The following is a 19039-nucleotide window of genomic DNA, read 5'->3' as shown; positions in this document are numbered from 1 at the left end:
TAATTTGGTACTTTTACCTTTGCTCTGTCCCATTGGAAGACTGTGAAATTAATAATGCATTCTTGGAATGCGAAAAATACCATTTTGATTGGAATAAAAACAAGTGCTCAAATTATCTCTATTTTTATATTTCAAATAACTTAAAGTCTTTATACAAGGCCTTCTGAAGCTACCAAAGGAATTCAGACTCTTTCCCTGTCAGCAAACGGTTCGTGAAAATAGAGGGAAGATATGTACCATAAACCACTAGGTACCATTGGTGCCAACTGATACATTCAAAGATTTACATACAGGTCTAGAGCAAGGAGAGATTATCCTATGAGATGCACAGGGATATCAGAGGAATAGAGAAGGTGAAGGGGAAACAGAGGGCATAAAATAACGGAATTTACAATAGAAGTGGCTGAGAGATGGATTTGCAAGCAATACAACTTGCTTGGAAATGAGCTAAGGTTAGTTTGGGAAAGAATGTGTAGGAGAATGGGAAGAAAGCACCCATTGGCCAATTTTAGTCATTTATAGTCTGTTTTTTTCTCCATAGTTCACATGCTTGGTTCAACCAAATTAGGCACTCCTGTCTCATTTCCTTATGAAGGAAAAGAAACCTGTTTGCTGAATGTGTGAACTAAAAGATAAAACCAATTACCCAAGCCTCCACTTTTCCTCCTGTGGTCGTCAGGATCTGAGGATTACTTCATTCTTTATCTCAGCTTCTCTATCTCTGTCTCACTGTCTTCTTTCTCATAAACACACACATATTTCAACATGGTCAACATCTCCTAGTCTATGGGAAGAAACGTGAATGCACAGTGAAAGATGACGATTTCATTTCACCAATCATCTGTCTAGCATGCAAAACTGACTTCTCATAAAGAAGTTTGCGTATAAATAATAAATAATACTATAAATTTCTAAATATTATAAATACATATAGGAATAATCTTCATTCTCATGCAACCTGTGTTTTGGGCATAAAATTCTCAATACCATCAGCCTTCACCAGTGGAAGGTGACCGACATGTAGCTCCTCCATCTTCAGCTGATGTCCTCCATCAAATCATTGTGTCATATTCCATTTGAGAAATGGACATCCCCGTGGAGAGAGAATAGAGGGAATTTCTCAAAGATTTTGTGACCCACTGATATATTTTTAATTATCACTCTGTCCCTCCTCCTTAACTTAGTTTCTGAAAAGCTCTTCATCCCTTTCAAGTCCATGGTCTTTCATTGGCTCCAAAGTGTTGTGACAATGAGAGTGTGGCCTCGCCCACTGCTTCCCTTAGAGGATATTCTTACACTCTGACTACAACGTTTTTCAGTTTGGCATCGCCATTCAGGCCCACTCCACACTGGCAACAGTTCACTGCTCTACCACTTTATGCTATATGATGAGGAGATCATTTTCTGATCTGTGACTCCGACTTCCTTACCTGAGAGCCCCTTGACAAGGTATTATTATGGGTTCCATCAGTTTCATTTGGCTGAGTGAACCAGAAGGAGGGTATGCATTTTACTTCTGCAGAGCAGATTCATAGAGGACAATGAAATATGGAAACTGGTTAGAAAATCAGATCTCAAACAATCCAAACCACTAATCTTGCTAAGTGACTTGGCTTCTTGTGTAACTGTCTAGAGGACTGAGCAAGAGACGTTCTTATTCACAAATACATGCCCCTGTAATTTATTAGACAGGGATTGTATTTGGGTTTTGACAAATTATAGTGAGGATCTAGGACCCGGTACCCTTGATTTCCAGAGTGAATGTATTTTATTTTCAAAGTTTAATACTGTGACTTGAACTTAATGCATCAAGAACTGAGGTTACTAGATAATGAATTCTTTGGTATTTAATGCACACAGAAAAATTAATCTCTGTGTAAAACAAAAGCAGGCAGTAAACTCAGATAAAATAGATATATTGGGTTTGCTCTCAACTTCCTATGTATGTAAATCTCTAAATTTGCTTGTAGTTCAGATGTTTATTTCCTGGAACTAAACGAAATAGAAAACAGTCATGGATGGGAATGAGAAGGATGGGAATGAGAAGGGAAAAGAAAGCAGAAATTCAGGGTAAGACAAAACCAGGTTTCATAGGCTGATAGAAATCACAACAGTATGCAAACTGCCAGGGGATTGACAATCAAACCAGATTGCTGGAGTCTTCTGCTTACAAGAATTTTGATGACCACACAAATTAGTATCGAAGCAAGGTTATTGATTAGTCTTGGAGATTCAAAAATAATTTCTATCCCATCTAGAACTTACGTTAGAAAACCATATTAACTTCCTAACCTCTGATATAATACGTAGAAAGCATCTCGTTAAACTGTATTTCAGCCAGACTAGTAATCCTCGAATGAGTGTTAAACAAACACACAAAAACACCTCACTCATATAAAACAACAACAATGAAACCAAGTATATAAACCATGAGGACTTGAGGTAGAGAGACAACTGAGTGTAGAACTGAGCACTGCTTCTGGGGTCAAACTTCCCCGGTTTGTTTCATGTGGTATCTGCCTCTTTCTACTTTCTTACCTTGGACAAATTTAACCTGTCTGCCTCTGTCCCTCATCAATAAAAGGGACTTCACTAATGCCAACTCCCTAAGGTTGTTACGTGGATAAAATGAGTTGATATTTAAAACAGTTCTAACGGGGCTGGCACCTCTTAAGACTGTGCATCTATTTAGAAACATGCTTCTGCTGCTGACGGTGGTGATGATGGTTTTGATTATGATGATGGTGATTTCCCTGAAGCTGGACCTCGATTTTAATGCCCCGTGTCATGCTTCCTAAAGTGTGTTTGTCCCTGCACATACCCTACTTACCACAATACTCTTAGTGCTGTATGATTTGACTAGAGTAGATGTTTCAGCCAAAGTATGCACCAAAAGTAGGTTTCAGACGCAATTAGAATTCAAAGATCTAATTTCTCTCCTCTTTTCTAACTTCCAGGAATACAGCAACTTTAGAAAAAAATATTTGCCAAAAAGAACATGATGATTTCTTTCAAATAATGTTTGAAAGGGTATCTGGTAGAGGAAAACTTGCTTTGCTTTTTGTGATTCAGAGAGAGATTTTGGTTGGATTCCAATTTATAGGGAAATAGTTTTTGATTCAGTGTAAAGAAATTTCCAAAAGTCAAGAGTTTTCTAAAGAGTACTTGGTCTGCCTTGGAATGTACTGATTTGCCTGAGAATGAAAGTATTCAGACAAGGCTGGTAATGAACTTCCAGTTCTGAGATGCTTACAACCTATAATTCACTTGCTAAACCTTAGTCTTTACTCAAGAGCAGCTATCTTAGTGTTTTTGCCTGCTTTTGCAAATTCGGTTATTGTGAATAGCAAGCATGGAAATATATTTAGAATTTATTGTATTTATTATATTTCTATGTTTTTGTTTTCAAATATGCAGATATCATTTTTCAGGCTAATCTTTTTTTCTGATTTGCCTTTTAATGAATTTACTCATTCAGCAAAAATTAGTGGGTCATACTATGTGCCAATTACTATGCTAATCCTTAGGGATTCAGAATAGAACAAGACAGATTGATTTTCCTCAAACACTGACATGGGAAAGATATGTTAGCAAAGTGCCATCCACATCAGACTAAACAGGTAGAAATCCAAGAAAAGTAGAGTTAGTAGTTGAGCTGATTTCCAGGATGCATCAGGTTAAGAAATAGAGGGAATGGATCTGTCATAATGACTCAATTTAAAACTCATATAGTCTACATTATACCATTTGAAAATATATTTTATTACATAGTGACTCAAACCTACACAATATAATCAATAAATATTTTTAAATTATAGAAAAAAAGAAATAGAGGGAATAGATGTACTGTATGGTGACTAATATAACATAATAAAAAATTATTATTAATAAATAAATAAATAAATAAATAAATAAATAAATAAAGGAATGAAGAAGCTACACTAATTAGTTCTGTAGGGCATCGGAATTAAAAAAATATATCAAATGGGCCAGAATAGAGAGAGTAAAAAGAGAATTAAGTATTTAAAGTAGTTTTAAGTACATTTAAAATTATGTCCCTATTCACACTTCTACCAAAAGACTTTCAGGTAAATTGAAAATTTTAAATTTAAGAATAAACTAATTTATAGAAGCTAGAAGAAAAATAGATTAAGATTACATATATCATGGGGCAAGCAGTAACTGAGAAATATAAGATATTACAAAGGAAAATATATATGGATTTGATATAATATAAATTAAATTTTACTCATTGAAGTATTACTTTAAAAAAATAAAAGACCAAACTGAGAAACATATTTACCATGGACATGACAAGAGGTCCTAATTTTAAGAAAGGCAGAGTTAATTTAACAACAAAAGGATATATTTTGCTGTAGAAAAAATTGGCAAAATATAAAAACATTATTTCATCAAAGAATACAAATGATTAATAGCTTGTAAATACATGGTCATCCACACTACTAAACTAAGAAAGTTAATTAAAATTATACTATTATTTTTACTGTCAAATTATCAGAAAAATTAAATGATAATACCTGGTATTGAGAAACAGAGAATATGCCCTCAAACTTTTTATCAATACATTCTTATTTTGGTTCAGACTTTCTGGATACCACTTGGACAATACATTCCCTACAAAGATTTATCTGAAATGATCATTATTACCATGCTGTTTGTAAGGGTGATGTATTAGCTTCCTATTGCTGCTGTAACAAATTACAACACATTTAGTGAATTAAAAAAAAATTTATTGATTGGGGTTTTTTTTGTTTTGTTTTTTACAGTTCTGGATATCAGAAGTCTGAAATGGGTATTATTGGGTTTATTGAAGTAGGCTGAAATCAAGGTATTGGCAGGATTGTGCTCCATCTGGAGGCTCCAGGGGAGAAGCTGTGTTTTTACTTCTTCCAGCTTTTAGAAGCCACCTGCATTTCTTGGCTTGTGGCCCCCTCCCATCTTCAAAGCCAGGGCTTTGTAGCATCCTCAGATCTCTCTCTGAATCTGACTCCAACTCTTCTGCATCTTCCTTTCATTTATTAGGACTTGCAATTATATTGTATAATATATATTATATTATATCCTGTCAACACAGGATGACCTCCAAATCTCAAATTATTAATTTAATAATATTTTCCAAGTCTCATTGACCAGGATAACATATTCATTGGTTCTGGAGATTAGATACAAACATCTTGGGGGAGGGGGCATTATCATTGAATAAAAGTAGTAGAGAGTTGGTAAAATATATTGTGATACCTTCAAATGGTAGAATGTGCCATAATCTTTTTCAAAATGTTGATAAAACTATATAACATTTAAAATATTCATAGTATATTGGCCAAAAATGAAGTTTGTAAAGCAGTATAGAATAATCATAACTTTTGGAATTAATTATAATTCCTATGGGGAAAAAAACTGGGAGGGTAAGCAGTGAATAATCTGATTCTGGATTTAATTTTCTTTTTCTCTACAATGGACGTATATTGTTTTTAAATCAGTAAGACAATTGTTTGTAGAAACACTGTCAAATTTTAAAGTTCACATTCAGAAAGGAGGTTAAGTACTTTCATGAATTCCTTAAGCAGTAGGGGGAAAACGCAACAGTAGTAAACAAGGATTCTTATGGAATCTGCTTTTTCATCCTATTATGGACACAATCAGTGACTTCATGATTAGAGGGGTTATTCATGCATTTTGTTGACCTATCATTAACAGAAAACTCATTTTTATAGACAAGAAGAATTTAATTTTTCTAATGTCCTATTCAAAGTTATTTGTTAAGTTTATATACTGCATGTTGATAAAAGAGTACTTTTGTGAAAGAGGGATTCAAGCCAGTATGATAATGTCAGATATATCATAACTTAAATATATTGATGATTTAAAATTTTTAAATGCATTTTGGAACATAACATTAGTAAATGTCCATCCTCAGATTGTTTGAAGAAAACTTTATGTAAGCATATTTGAATGTCTGGAAATGTCAGTTACATATATAGGTTGTGGCAGGCTAAATAATGGCCCCCAAAGATATCCAGAACCTCATTCCTGGAACGTGAAACTATTACTTTATGTGCAAAAGAGACTTGAAGTTGTGCTTAAGTTAAGGGTCTGGAGGTGGGACACTCCCTACCTCAAGACAGTGGGGTGATATATTCAAATTACTGAACAAAGGAAACTGCCAACCAAGAATACCGTTATCTGCCAAAATTATCCTTCAAAAATGAAGGAGAAATGTAAAAATTTCCCAGATAAACAAAAGCTGAGCGATATCATCACCGTTAGACTTGCTTTACAAGAAATGCTAAAGGGAGCCCTTCTAATTTGAAATGAAAGGATGTTAAATGGGACAACTGGATATTCACTTGCAAAACGGTGAGATTTGACCTTTATCTTACACTATAGACAAAAATCAATTCATAGTAGATGAAAGAACTAAATATAAGACCTAAAATTATAAAACTCCTGGAAGAAAATAGAGGGGAATACTTCATAATATTGGTATTGGCAATGATTTCTTGGATATGGCACCAAAGCACAAGCAACAAAAGCAAAAATAGATGAGTGAGACTACATTAAATTTAAAAGCTTCTGTGCAGCAAAGGAAATGCTTAACAGGGTGAAAAGGCAACCTACAGAATGGGAAAAAAATATTTGCAAGCCATACATCCAATAAGGAGTTAATATCCCAACTATATAGGAACCCCTACAACTCAATAGCAAAAAACCAAATAACCTGACTTAAAATGAGCAAAGGACTTCAATAGGCATTTCTTCAAAGAAGACATACAAATGGGCAACAAGTATATGAAAAGATGCTCAACATCACTCATCATCTAGGAAATATAAATCAAAACCGCGATGAGATACCACCTCACAACAGTTAGAATGAAAAACAAACGAAACAAAGTATGATCCAGCAAGCCCACTTCCAGTTATTTGTCCAAATGATTTGAAATCAAGATCTCCAAGAGAGATTTGCATTTCCATGTTAACTGCAGCATCATTCACAATAGCCACATGTGGATATTACCTAAACGTCCATCCACAGATGAATGGATTAAAAAAAGGAGGTTTATACACAGAATGGAATATCATTAAGCCATAAAAGAGAAGGAAATTCTGTTATGCGCTCCAACATGGATGAACTCTGAGGACATTATGCTAAGTGAAATAAGCTAGTCCAAAGGACAAACACGGCATGACTCTACTCACATGAGGTACCTAACATACTCGAACTCATAGAAACAGAAAGTAGAACGGTGTTGGCCAAGGGCTGGGGAGAAGAACAGGGAGGTGTTGTTCACGGGGTTTAGAGTTTCAGTTACACAAGATGAACAAGTTCTGTACACTTGCTGTACAGCACCTGTGATTATGGTTAATACTGTGTTGTACACTTAATTTAAGAGGATAGGCGCATGTTATGTGTTTTTTGCCTCAATAAAAACTAATAAAACATGGATATTCTCCATCACAACTGTGAAGATTCCAAAACAGCTTCAAGTACTCTCGAAAATCCTGATTTTTTCTTTTTTCTGAAGTTGAATAGGATATATATAACTCTGAGCTGGAGAATCTACTCACCTCCTACTCAGTAATATACTGGTTTTAAGTGCTTAGGAAGAAGCAGCCATTTCCCAACTTTGAAAAGAAGTTATTTATGCACTAGCAACTTGTCTGCATTAGTGTCGAACTACTGTCTTCTTATAGCCTGTAACATACACGTGCATTAGATGATATCCAAGTTTAAAACCGTCCTTACAGTTACAGAAACACTAAAGAGGTAAAGAAAGTAACTGTATGAGTTTCTTGGGTCTGCCATTACAAACTTGGTGGCTTAAAACACAGCCTTATTCTCTCCCAGCTGGGGAGGCCCGAAGTCTAAAGCCAAGGTGTCAGCAGAGCTGCACTCCCTCCTGAGACCCTGAGGAAGATTCTGTTCTTTGTCTCTCCCAGGCTCACTGGTTGCAGGCATTCTTTGATTTGAGGCCCCATGGCTCAACCCTCTGCCTCCATCTTCGCTGTACCTCCTCCTTTTCCAAGGGTCTCTCTCAAAACTCCCTTGCCCGTCTTTCATAAAGATACCTGTGACTGCCTTTAGGGCCCCCCCGAGTATTCCAGGATAAGCTTCTCCTCCCAAGACCTTTAACTTACACCATGGACACCATAGAAGGTAAAATTCACTCTTCGCCATATAAAGTAATATCCAGAGGCTTCAGGGATTAGGAAGTGAATATATTTGGAGGGAAGCATTTTTTTTTAACCTACCACAGTCACCAATGTTCTTTTTTGCTCTTGCAACAATTGCTACCTATAAAAGCTTTTTCTAAGTATGAAAACATTAGAAACATCTAGCAATGTAAAAGCACAGTAAATATGCCTATATCGTTCTTTCTGGAGGCACTTTTTTTTTTTACATTTGCATAGCACTTTATTTCTTTTTAAGTTTTTATTTAAATGCCAGTTCATTAACATATAGTGTAATATTAGTTTCAGGTGCACAATATAGTAATTCAGCACTTCCCTACAGCACCCAGTGCTCATCACAATGTGTACTCTTAATCCCCTCCAAAGGGTTTTTTTTTTTTTTTAATAAGTGATGTTAGGACAACTAAACAACCTTTTTTATTTTCTTTCTTTCTTTCTTTCTTTCTTTCTTTCTTTCTTTCTTTTTCTTTCTTTCTTTCTTTCTTTCTTTCTTTCTTTCTTTCTTTCCTTTTCTTTCTTTCTTTTTTTCTTTCTATTGTTTTTACTTTTGAACTTAACTTTATAAGTAATATATGAATACCTGGAGTTTTGTCCAAACAAATTCCTGACATCATATCATGTCACCTCAAAACACTCCAATATGTGTCTCCAGAAGAGGACTTTTAGAACTTAATATATGAATAACGCTATTATAACACTGGACAAAATTAACAATACCACTTCACTCTTTGATATTGTAACTAATATGAACCTATAAAATACAGATGATGCTAACCTCCCCAGCCCTCACAGAGGCATCCATGTCTGAGAGTTTTCCAGTGTTATAGACAACCATTTTGAAAAAGATAAAATTAGATCCAATTTGTGCACTACCCAAAGAATAAACACCAAATTGATCAGAAGATCCATTGTAATAAATGGAATGATACACATGCTAGAAGAAAACATGGGTGAATTCCTCTATAACCTGAATATAAATAAAGGCTTATAACTATGACTAAAATCCCAGTGTAATGAAAGAGAAGACAAATAATTTTGACAACATCGAAGTTTTTGTTTAAGTTGTGTGGCAAAATGCCATAAGCAAAGTTAAAAGACAGATGGCAAACTAGGAGAAAATATTAGCAACATGTGTTATAGGTAAAAACTAAATATCCCTAATACACAACAAAAGTCTTTTTAAAATTGAGGTGGAAATAGGATCACAAATCTTATAGATAAGTGGGCAAAAGACATGACAATTCACAAAAAGATAAATGTCCTCATGATCATATAAAAAGATGTTCCATTTCACTCTTACTAAGATAAACAGAGCAAAACTATGATACTAGTTATCACCCATCAGTTAGCAATAATTCAAAAGCTTGACAATATACTCTTGTTGAGCCCGTGGAGAAACAGAGTCTCATACATCGCAGTTTGGGATGCAGAAATGGTACAACCCTTACAGAGAGGAATTTGGCAGTTTCTAACAAAGCTACATGCTTTCCCTTTTCAACTCCTCAGTCCTCCCACCCTAAAGATACACTATCAAATATTTTGATACATTTGTGCAAGATTATTCGTTGCAGTGTTATTTATAATTGCAAAATATTGATAACTACCTAAATATGCAAGCATAGAATATGGAGTAAATAAATACATATATACACTAGGATTAACATGCAGCTGTTGGAAAGAATGAGGAAGATCTCTGTGAACTGATATGGAGTGAAAGGATATTATTGTTCGATAAAAGCTAAAAAGCTATTATTGATGCAAAAAAGCATATGTATATGCTACCTTCTATGTAAAAGTGAAAGGAAAACAGGAATATGTACACACACATACACACACACTTGACTTTACATTAAAAAACACAGGAAGGATAGCAAGGGAGCAATGAACAAGAAACTGGTTGGAAGGGATAGGGGAGGTCATGACCCTTCTCTGGGGGTATTTTTTTTTTTTAAGATTTTATTTATTTATTTGACAGAGAGAAAGACAGCCAGCGAGAGAGGGAACACAAGCAGGGGGAGTGGGAGCGGAAGAAGCAGGCTCCCAGGGGAGCAGGGAGCCCGATGTGGGGCTCGATCCCAGGACTCTGGGATCACGCCCTGAGCCAAAGGCAGATGCTTAATAACTGAGCCACCCAGGTGCCCCTCTGGGGATATCTTTTTATACAGATTTGACATATATTCTCTATGTTCAAAAATGAAATTAAGTCAATGTTGATGGGATAGGGGGACCTAAAACTGAAACAAACTGAAACAAATAGCTCCCCATTGCATTTCAAATAAATGCCATAAGCACAAAAAGGGAAGAAAAAAGAATAAACTAATCCAAGTAATTTAGGAACTCAATATTTGACTGTATACTCTTAGTCTCAGGTGGAGGGGTAGGGGAATTGCAAACATCCTGAATTCTTTTCAAGTAGGTTTGGTTTTTGTAATACTTTGGATGAAATAATTCTGATATAATTTTAGATTTATTATGAATTGGACAAAAGAATATATGTGTTATTCTTGGGAATTAGGATTCTCACTAAGGAAGAAGGTCATACAAATACGGAGTGAGGGAAGGCAGCAAAAAAACCCTGTGGGAATAGATTGGATTTGGAAATATCACTATGAACTTGAGATTTCTAAAATATATGTATGTCTGATATGCAGCTGTATGTGCACATTATACATAGATAAATAGATACGTAGATACGTACGTGTTTATGTCAGTGTATATATGAAGTGTGTGTGTGTACACATGCATGTATTTCCTATCTTGGTACGCTGAAAAGACCAAGAGGCAAAGACACCACAGCAGCAATGAGTAACCACATCTTGGTCTCCAGTATGCCCATTAAAAGAACCAGGGCTTCAGATGTCCATCAATAGATGAATGGATAAAGAAAATGTAGCGCATATACACAATGGAATATTACACTGCCATCAAAAATGAAATCTTGCTTTTGCAACGATATGGATAGAACTAGAGGATTTTATGCTAAGCGAGATAAGTCAATCAGAGAAAGACAATTATATGATCTCACTCATATGTGGAATGTAAGAAACAAACCAGAGGATCATAGGGGAAGAGAGGAAAAAATGAAATAAGATGAAACCAGAGAGGGAGACAAACCATAAGACACTCCTAATCATAGGAAACAAACTGAGGGTTGCTGGAGGGGAAGGGGATAGAGGAATTGAGTAACTGGGTGATGGACACTGGGGAGAGTATGTGTTGTAATGAGCACTGGGTATAATATAAGACTGATGAATCACAGACCTGTACCCCTTAAAAAAATAATACATTATATGTTAATTAATTGAATTTAAATTAAAAATTAAAAATTAAAATAAATATATGCACATTAAAAATAAAGAACCAGGGCTTGGCAAAGAGACACCTAATTTGGGGGTTGAGAGAGGTATGTACAAAGGGAGCCTTGGTCCTCTTGTTGTGTGAGAAAGTAAGGAATACTTTACAAAATATGATGGACACATGTCACAAGGATATAGAAGTCAGCTTTGGGGATGCCCAGTGGCCAAGTCTAGAACAAGTTGAGAACCAAAATAATTAGTAGAGTAGTGGCTTACAAACATTTGAAGAAAAAAGCAGACAGCCTTAGTCCATATCATTAATAAATAGACAAACAGAAAAACTAATAAAAAGGGGAAAAGGGAGGAATGTTGCTTACGTCAGAATATCTAGTGCTAAATGGTAAACGTGAATGAGCACTGTCCATTAGGAAATGAGCACTTTGTTAACGCAGGAGGAAGACTGGATTAGTCAAGCTCCATCACTGACTGCTAACACTGGCAGGAAGTTTTAATGTAGAACAGGATGTTTGCCTCTTCACAGATCACTTATTAGTTACAAGGGAAACAATAGCAATGGCACAGTACAGAAATTAGACGTCGTCTTGGCTACATGATACAAATCAGCATCACTCCTGAGGGGCACATGCACAGAAAATCACCCTTATTGCATTCCAGCCATGAATGAGGAATTGGAATCTAATCATGAGGCCACATCAGACAAACTCAAAATGAAGAACGTTATATCTAATAAAGAGAGAGTGGGATTATACTCCTCGACAGCGTCAATTTCATAAAGACAAAGAGGCTGTGGCTGTGTTCCTGGTTAAAAAAAAGTAAAGACAGGCTGCCAATAAATGTAGTACTTACCCCTAGACTGGATCCCGCATTGATAGAGAAGATGCCATGAAGTTCATCGTTGGGTCAGTGTGGGTAAAACTGGAATACAATAATAGATTTGACACAAGTATTTTATCAATGTTAGAATCCCTGAAGTCAATAAGTATACTGTTGGAGAATTTCTCTATGTTCAGATGTAATTATTCAGAGACAGAGAGAAACACAAGAAACAATAAAGTAAATGAGGTAAAATATGAGATAGATAAGGGAGGTATAGTTTTTCTTCATACTATTCATTTTCTGCAACTTCTTTTATAAATTTGAAATTAATTCTAAATTAAAATTTAAACATATTTTAAAATATGTCATTTTAACCTGAAAGTTTTATGAAGAAGCCCATTGAACCAAATTCTTCAAAGTCCCATCTGTAAGTTAAAATCCTCAAATTCTTTCACAGGCATGATAAGCTTACAAGTTCACATCATCTGCCTCATTGCCCTCGACAAGTAAAATTGTGTAATATTTAGATTTCAGACAGTGAAAATCAGTCACTAAAAAATTGCCCTGGTACAGTGAATGTTGCAGGTTCTTCTTATTCTTTTTATATGCAACAAATTCACTTATGCTGTTACAGGTATCCTTTTAAAAATATTGTCATAGCATCAAGAGTTTCTAAATCTCCCTCAGCATGATCAAGCTTTCTAATCCCTCATTTGTCCCCTTATAAACAGCCAACAGGATATCTCCATCATTTGCCTCCACCCTATCTACTCCATTAATACTCTAATAATGAGAGGAAAGAGAAAAAAAAACTTGACAATGTGAAATATAGAGGAATTTTCTTACAAATGGATATCAAGACTACAAAAACAGCACGTTAGCTAACATGTATACCTCTCCACATACCATGGCTACATAAGTAGCTTTGTTTCTAGAAGTAGCAAAATAGTTAATTTATGGTTTTTCATTCCAAAGGGCTTTGGGGTTCCCATCTAATACTTAGAATAACAGAAACATCCGCCTGCAATTTATAGACGTTACATGTATCTTCCCCACCCCACCCCACCCCCGCCTTTAAATACATGGGCACTGAATTGTGAGAAAGGAAAGAATACCTTCCCATTTCTCCATGGTATTATGCCCAAACTGAGCTCAGGCCCAGTTCCATATCCAAATTCTGAATCCATTAGTGACTCTGCCCAAAAGCCTTGATTTTTCAAAACTATAACTTTTCTTCAAAAACATATTTTTTTCATTATTGACATGATTATCAGCAGAAAATATTAGTGATATTTTACAGTAAGTGTGGAATAAAACATAATTATAATTGGCTATAATAACAAAAATATGAGATGGTCATTTTATTGAAAATGGATTCATCATTAACCATGAAGCTTTCTTCCACTTTTGTTTTCAAAACTCAGTAGTAGATACATAAATCTTTACATCTGATACTTTGTCATTATTGGAGAAATTATATGATGATTATCCTATTTATCCATTGAATTTCAGCAGACTCCTTTAGCAATGTGACTCAGTGCTGACCCAAGACTACTTTGGCATGAACCAGGGAAGGGGAGGCAGGAAGAGGAGGCAGGAAGGGAAGAGGGGGAGACAAAGGTGGAGAGCCCTGTTAACAAATACTAGGAGAGACAGAACAAAACATATATACAATCATTAGGCCTATAAAGCAAAAATATTTTTAAATCCAACCTCCCTTATGGACATAAATATTCTGCGGCTGTCGTTCGGAAGGAGCCATGAGCACGTGAGCATCAACGTCTGCCAATCAGGCATGAAGAGTTATTGAAATAAATCCCTTTGCTTCTTCTCCCGCAGGATTGACATCTTCAAGTATGTGATCTACGGCATCGCAGCTGCCTTCTTTGTGTACGGCATTCTGCTGATGGTGGAAGGTTTCTTCACGACCGGTGCCATCAAAGATCTCTATGGAGATTTCAAAATCACCACTTGCGGCAGATGCGTGAGCGCCTGGGTATGTTATTTGTCGATGTTCAGGGTTGGATGTGGGGTTATTTCAATAGCACACAGGTGTTCGTATTCATCTGCCAAGAATTGAAGTATTTTTTTTTTATCACAGTAGCATCCCTCCTGTGATGGCGATCTAAAATCTTAAAAATATTATTTTCTTAATTAAGATTATTCCGTGTGAAAATTCAGCTGCAAATTCTCAAATCATATGCAACACAACTGGCTTTTGTTTTAGAGGCAGCAAAACTTGAGATTGATTAATGATTTTTTTTTCCAAAGGGCTTTGGGGTTCCCATACAATATTTAGAATAACAGAAAAAGGTCCATCCGCAATTAGGGACAATATATGGGTCTCTACTCCTTAAATATATCTACTCCTTAAATATATCCCTTTGCATTGCAAATTTGAGGGAACTGTACTATGTAATTTCCGTTTAATATGACATAAGGTCAAAATTATACTATTATATTAAATAATGTTTTAAATCCTTAATGATAGGAGATTTAATGGAAACTTCCAGTCCTATTCCGGAGCTAATGCAATGCAGACAATGCACGTATAGAGCGGTTTAAAAATTAAGGGTGATACAGTTGAAAGTACTTTTGCATTTTTATGCAGAATAATTTTCCTATAAAGCAATGTTGGAACTCCCATTAATGACTAACAGATTGTCTTATTTTTTTTAAGTTATTTAAGAACATCTATGTGATTACAGCGTCTCTTTCATATTAAGTAAGGGTCTCTAATAAGGAATGATATAGTTTATTTCAGTCTTACAGAAAAGTTTGAAAATAGCTGTTAACCACCAAACTTTTGTTATTGTTTTACCAGCTTGTAGCAAGTTCTAGTATGCTGCTCAGAGTCAGCGGTGATAATCATCTGAAAATAGTTTGCCCTGTATTATGGGTACTTGTAGTTGTCTCTGGAATCATAGCTTGTAAGACTCGTTTCCTTCCTGGAATGATGTTTATTGTAATAACTAAGTCTTTAGGATTAGTAATATCAAATTACAGATCTAGAGGAAGTGAAGTTAAAGGTCTTTGATTCACTTAAAAAATAAAATATGAGTATTCTATGGGCCAATTGTCTGTGATACCACAGCAATTTCTCTATTAAGAAAGCAAGTTGTGGGGCACCTGGGTGGTGCAGTCGTCAAGCGTCTGCCTTCGGCTCAGGGCGTGATCCCAGCGTTCTGGGATCGAGCCCCACATCAGGCTCCTCCACTAGGAGCCTGCTTCTTCCTCTCCCACTCCCCCTGCTTGTGTTCCCTCTCTCGCTGGCTGTCTCTGTCAAATAAATAAATAAAATCTTTAAAAAAAAAAAAAAGAAAGAAAGAAAGCAAGTTGTGAGGAGCATCTGAGTGGCTCAGTCAGTTAAGTGTCCGCCTTTGGCTCAGGTCATGATCCCAGGGTCCTGGGATCGAGCCCTGAGCCCCACATTGAGCTCCCTGCTCAGTAGGATGCCTGCTTCTCCCTCTTCCTCTGCGATTGCCCCCCACTTGGGCTCTCTGGCTCTATCTCTCTCTAGCTCTCTGTCATATAAATAAATAAAATCTTTTTAAAAAAGCAAGTTGTGATTTGAGGTTCATTTATATTCTGCCAGGAGAGTACAGTGATTTCAATCAATGATAGGCTTTTCCTGCAGTTGGGACAGTACTGTTATAATACCACGCGTGTGCCTTAGCGAGTCGCTTAACTCCTCTGGATCGCAGTTGACTCATTTACAAAATGAAGACACTAGATCATCCCTGAAGCTCATTCCCCCTTAGGGAGTCCATGATTGTAAAGCACTGTGGAAATAATAGAGGAAAAGGAGATTTCTAGGCATATTTTTACCATTGGGGAGCACCCTTTTGCCAGGAAGAGTGCAGTCGATTATGCTGTTGCACTGAGAATTATAAAATCACTCCATAGGATTGGATGCAGAAGTAAAACATCACAGAAGAAATCACACATCTATGTACAGTTAATAATTGTCTGCTTACCATTCAAACATCCCAAAGATATTTCAAATAAGAATGTTTTAAGCAGAAACATGAGCCCCTTTTTTTTCTATAATAGTAACAAGTGGGGGGTGCCTGGATGGCGCAGTCGTTAAGCGTCTGCCTTCGGCTCACGGCATGATCCCAGCGTTCTGGGATCAAGCCCCACATCAGGCTCCTCTGCTGGGAGCCTGCTTCTTCCTCTCCCACTCCCCCTGCTTGTGTTCCCTCTCCCGCTGGCTGTCTCTGTCAAATAAATAAAATAAAATCTTTAAAAAAAAAATAGTAACAAGTGTTCATCAGTCCCACCCAACAGGCCAGAAGGCTGGCAGCAGCTGCGTGGGATCTTCCAGAGGCAGTACAGGAGGGAGTCAGACCCCTGAGACACCCCACCCACTCCTTTAGCACCCTCTTTGCCACCTGGAAATGAGCAGAACTCTGCAGAGGCAGGAGCTGCAAGCTTGTACATCTGCAGAGCACTGTTTTGGCACTCCCTGCTCCCAGGGGCCCAGCTCCACTGCCCAGAAGTATGAGGTCACAGAGCCTGTGACCCTCTCCCCACAACACACCCACCTCGCTTGTCCCGCAGGGTTTGAAGTCACAGTGAATGGGGAGGGGGTTCAGTCACCCTCTCCTGCTACGCCTCTTCCCTTGTTCCCTATTTCTACTCTGCTTCTTTTTTTTTTTTTCATTTGTAGGTAGATTATACCTGACAGTCTACTCTGTGTTCTATGAGTTCACCTGTTAGCCTGTGTTATCAGTCTTCCTTCACATTAAAAATGCCCTCTTGATGCTACGTCAATGCATTTCTTGGAACGCTGAACAATATTAAAGGGTGGAATAGTTGTGGTTTTTTGGGTTTTTGTTGTTGTTGTTGTTCTTTGCAACAACCATATTCAGTGAAAAGCTTCCAGAATTAGGAATAAAAGAAACTTGTTATTTTATCCCTGTTTCTCCATGTTGTATAAAAAGTAAGTTACTAATTGAATCTCATCAGCACAAATGCAGTTAATGTTAAAGCAGTATTATATCCCTGAATAAAGGATGCTAATCGGAACTCTTCTCTTAATGAATGCTCTTGAAAGCATCACTTGATCTGCATTATGAGTTTCCTCTCATGCAGTATCAAGACCAATTCAAGTTCATTTCAAAATTTTAAATGCTATCCTTCAAAACCCTGAATGGGGACACGTAAACCCTAAAAGTACGGTATTAACCTTTGTATTATGATATCATGTGAAAAGTTAATAAAATACTGAAAGTGACAAAATTTACTTAAGTTAAATATTAAATGGCACCAAGTTGAGTACAAGTCAACACATGTTATTTGATATACTACACATGAACTTACCAAGTTTAATGAATAGAGAAATACTTACTTTCTTTGAATTTCCTCTCCATTAAATATCAAACCAAAAAGCATATTTATTCAGTTGCAACTGGGGAGGCATTCAATGTCTCACATTTTGAAATCTGGAAGTATGTGTTGTGCCATCACTAAGCTTCCTCATTTCCAAAAATTTCCTAATTACCATTATGACACCAACGTGGCTCTCAGAATCTGTCCATACTTATTCTGACACTTTAGATTTTGAAGCCCAATAGTTTTGAAGTAATAGAATTCTTAAATGTACTACTCTCTGTGGAAATTACTACATTTATTTTTCATAAATCTACCTGCTCTAAGACTCAAATAAAACAAGAAAAACTTTAGGAAGTATGTGTATTTATTTGCGAGGGCTGCCATAAAAAAGGGACCACAGCGAACAGCTTAAACGGTGGAATTTACTGGCTCACATTTCTGGAAGCCAGAAGTCCCAGGTCAGGGTGTTGGGAGGGTTGGTTCCTCCTGAGGCCACGCGGGAGAATCCATTCCTCTAGTCTATGTGTGTTGCTGGTCATCTTTGGTGTCCCACACTTGTGGAAGCATCACCCCAGTCATTGCCCTCATCTTCGCACAGCATCCCCCCTGAGTGCATGTCTGTGCTCAGCTTTCTCTGTCTACAGGACACCTGTTATATTGGGTTAGGACCCACCCCAATAACCTCCTTTTTAATTTTCTTACCTCCTATAAAACCCTGTGTCCAAATAAGCTCACGTTATGAGATACTGAGGGTTAGGACTTCATCACATGAATTTTGTAGAAAAATGACATTCAGCTCACAACAGTGTGCCATGTACAATTTTTAAAGCAACAAAATTAAGCAGTTACTATTGTTAATCTCATTTTACAGATGACAAAATATATTCTATTTATTTACTTTTAAATACCTTTCCTGTTAGCCTCAGATGCTCATAGATTTTGACCGCAGCATTTTAGACGAGTGTCTGTAAGACATACTCTATATAATTGCCTTTAAATCTATTCAATATGCCATAACTCATAGTTCACTTTCATAGCTTACATTCAAGTTTTAATAATAAGTGCAGTAATAATGGGAAATGTTTGTTGGGTGCTATAAAAGCCAGTTGCTGTGCAATGCACTTTACAAAATACTAGGGCATTTAATGCTCCAGACAACTATGTGAAGTAGAAACATGTATTACTCTCATTTTACACCTGGGGAAACCACCACCTGAAGATGACTGACTTGTCTGGCACACGGCTCTGTGACTAACCTCCTGGTCAGGATTTGTGTTGTCATTTTATGGTGCCTTTGGGCTGATTTAATCGGATAATTATCTGTTTGGGAGGATCTTTTGTGATTCATCATCTGCTTT

General features: G+C 36.6%; 1 protein-coding gene across 1 annotated transcript in view; it reads left to right on the top strand.

Moving 5' to 3' along the window:
• Window positions 1-19039, top strand: part of GPM6A (glycoprotein M6A) — a 57261-nt gene that overhangs the window by 13236 nt on the left and 24986 nt on the right. The window contains exon 3 of the mRNA XM_008708892.2: window positions 14184-14340. Coding sequence (XP_008707114.1) covers window positions 14184-14340 — 157 coding nt within the window. The remainder of the gene's footprint in view (window positions 1-14183; window positions 14341-19039) is intronic.

The sequence above is a fragment of the Ursus maritimus genome, unplaced genomic scaffold (genome assembly GCF_017311325.1).
Source record: "Ursus maritimus isolate PB19 unplaced genomic scaffold, ASM1731132v1 scaffold_28, whole genome shotgun sequence".
Classification (NCBI taxonomy): Eukaryota; Metazoa; Chordata; class Mammalia; order Carnivora; family Ursidae; genus Ursus; species Ursus maritimus.
The sequence above is the reverse complement of the archived record's forward strand: the minus strand, read 5'-3'. Positions and strand labels throughout refer to the sequence as shown.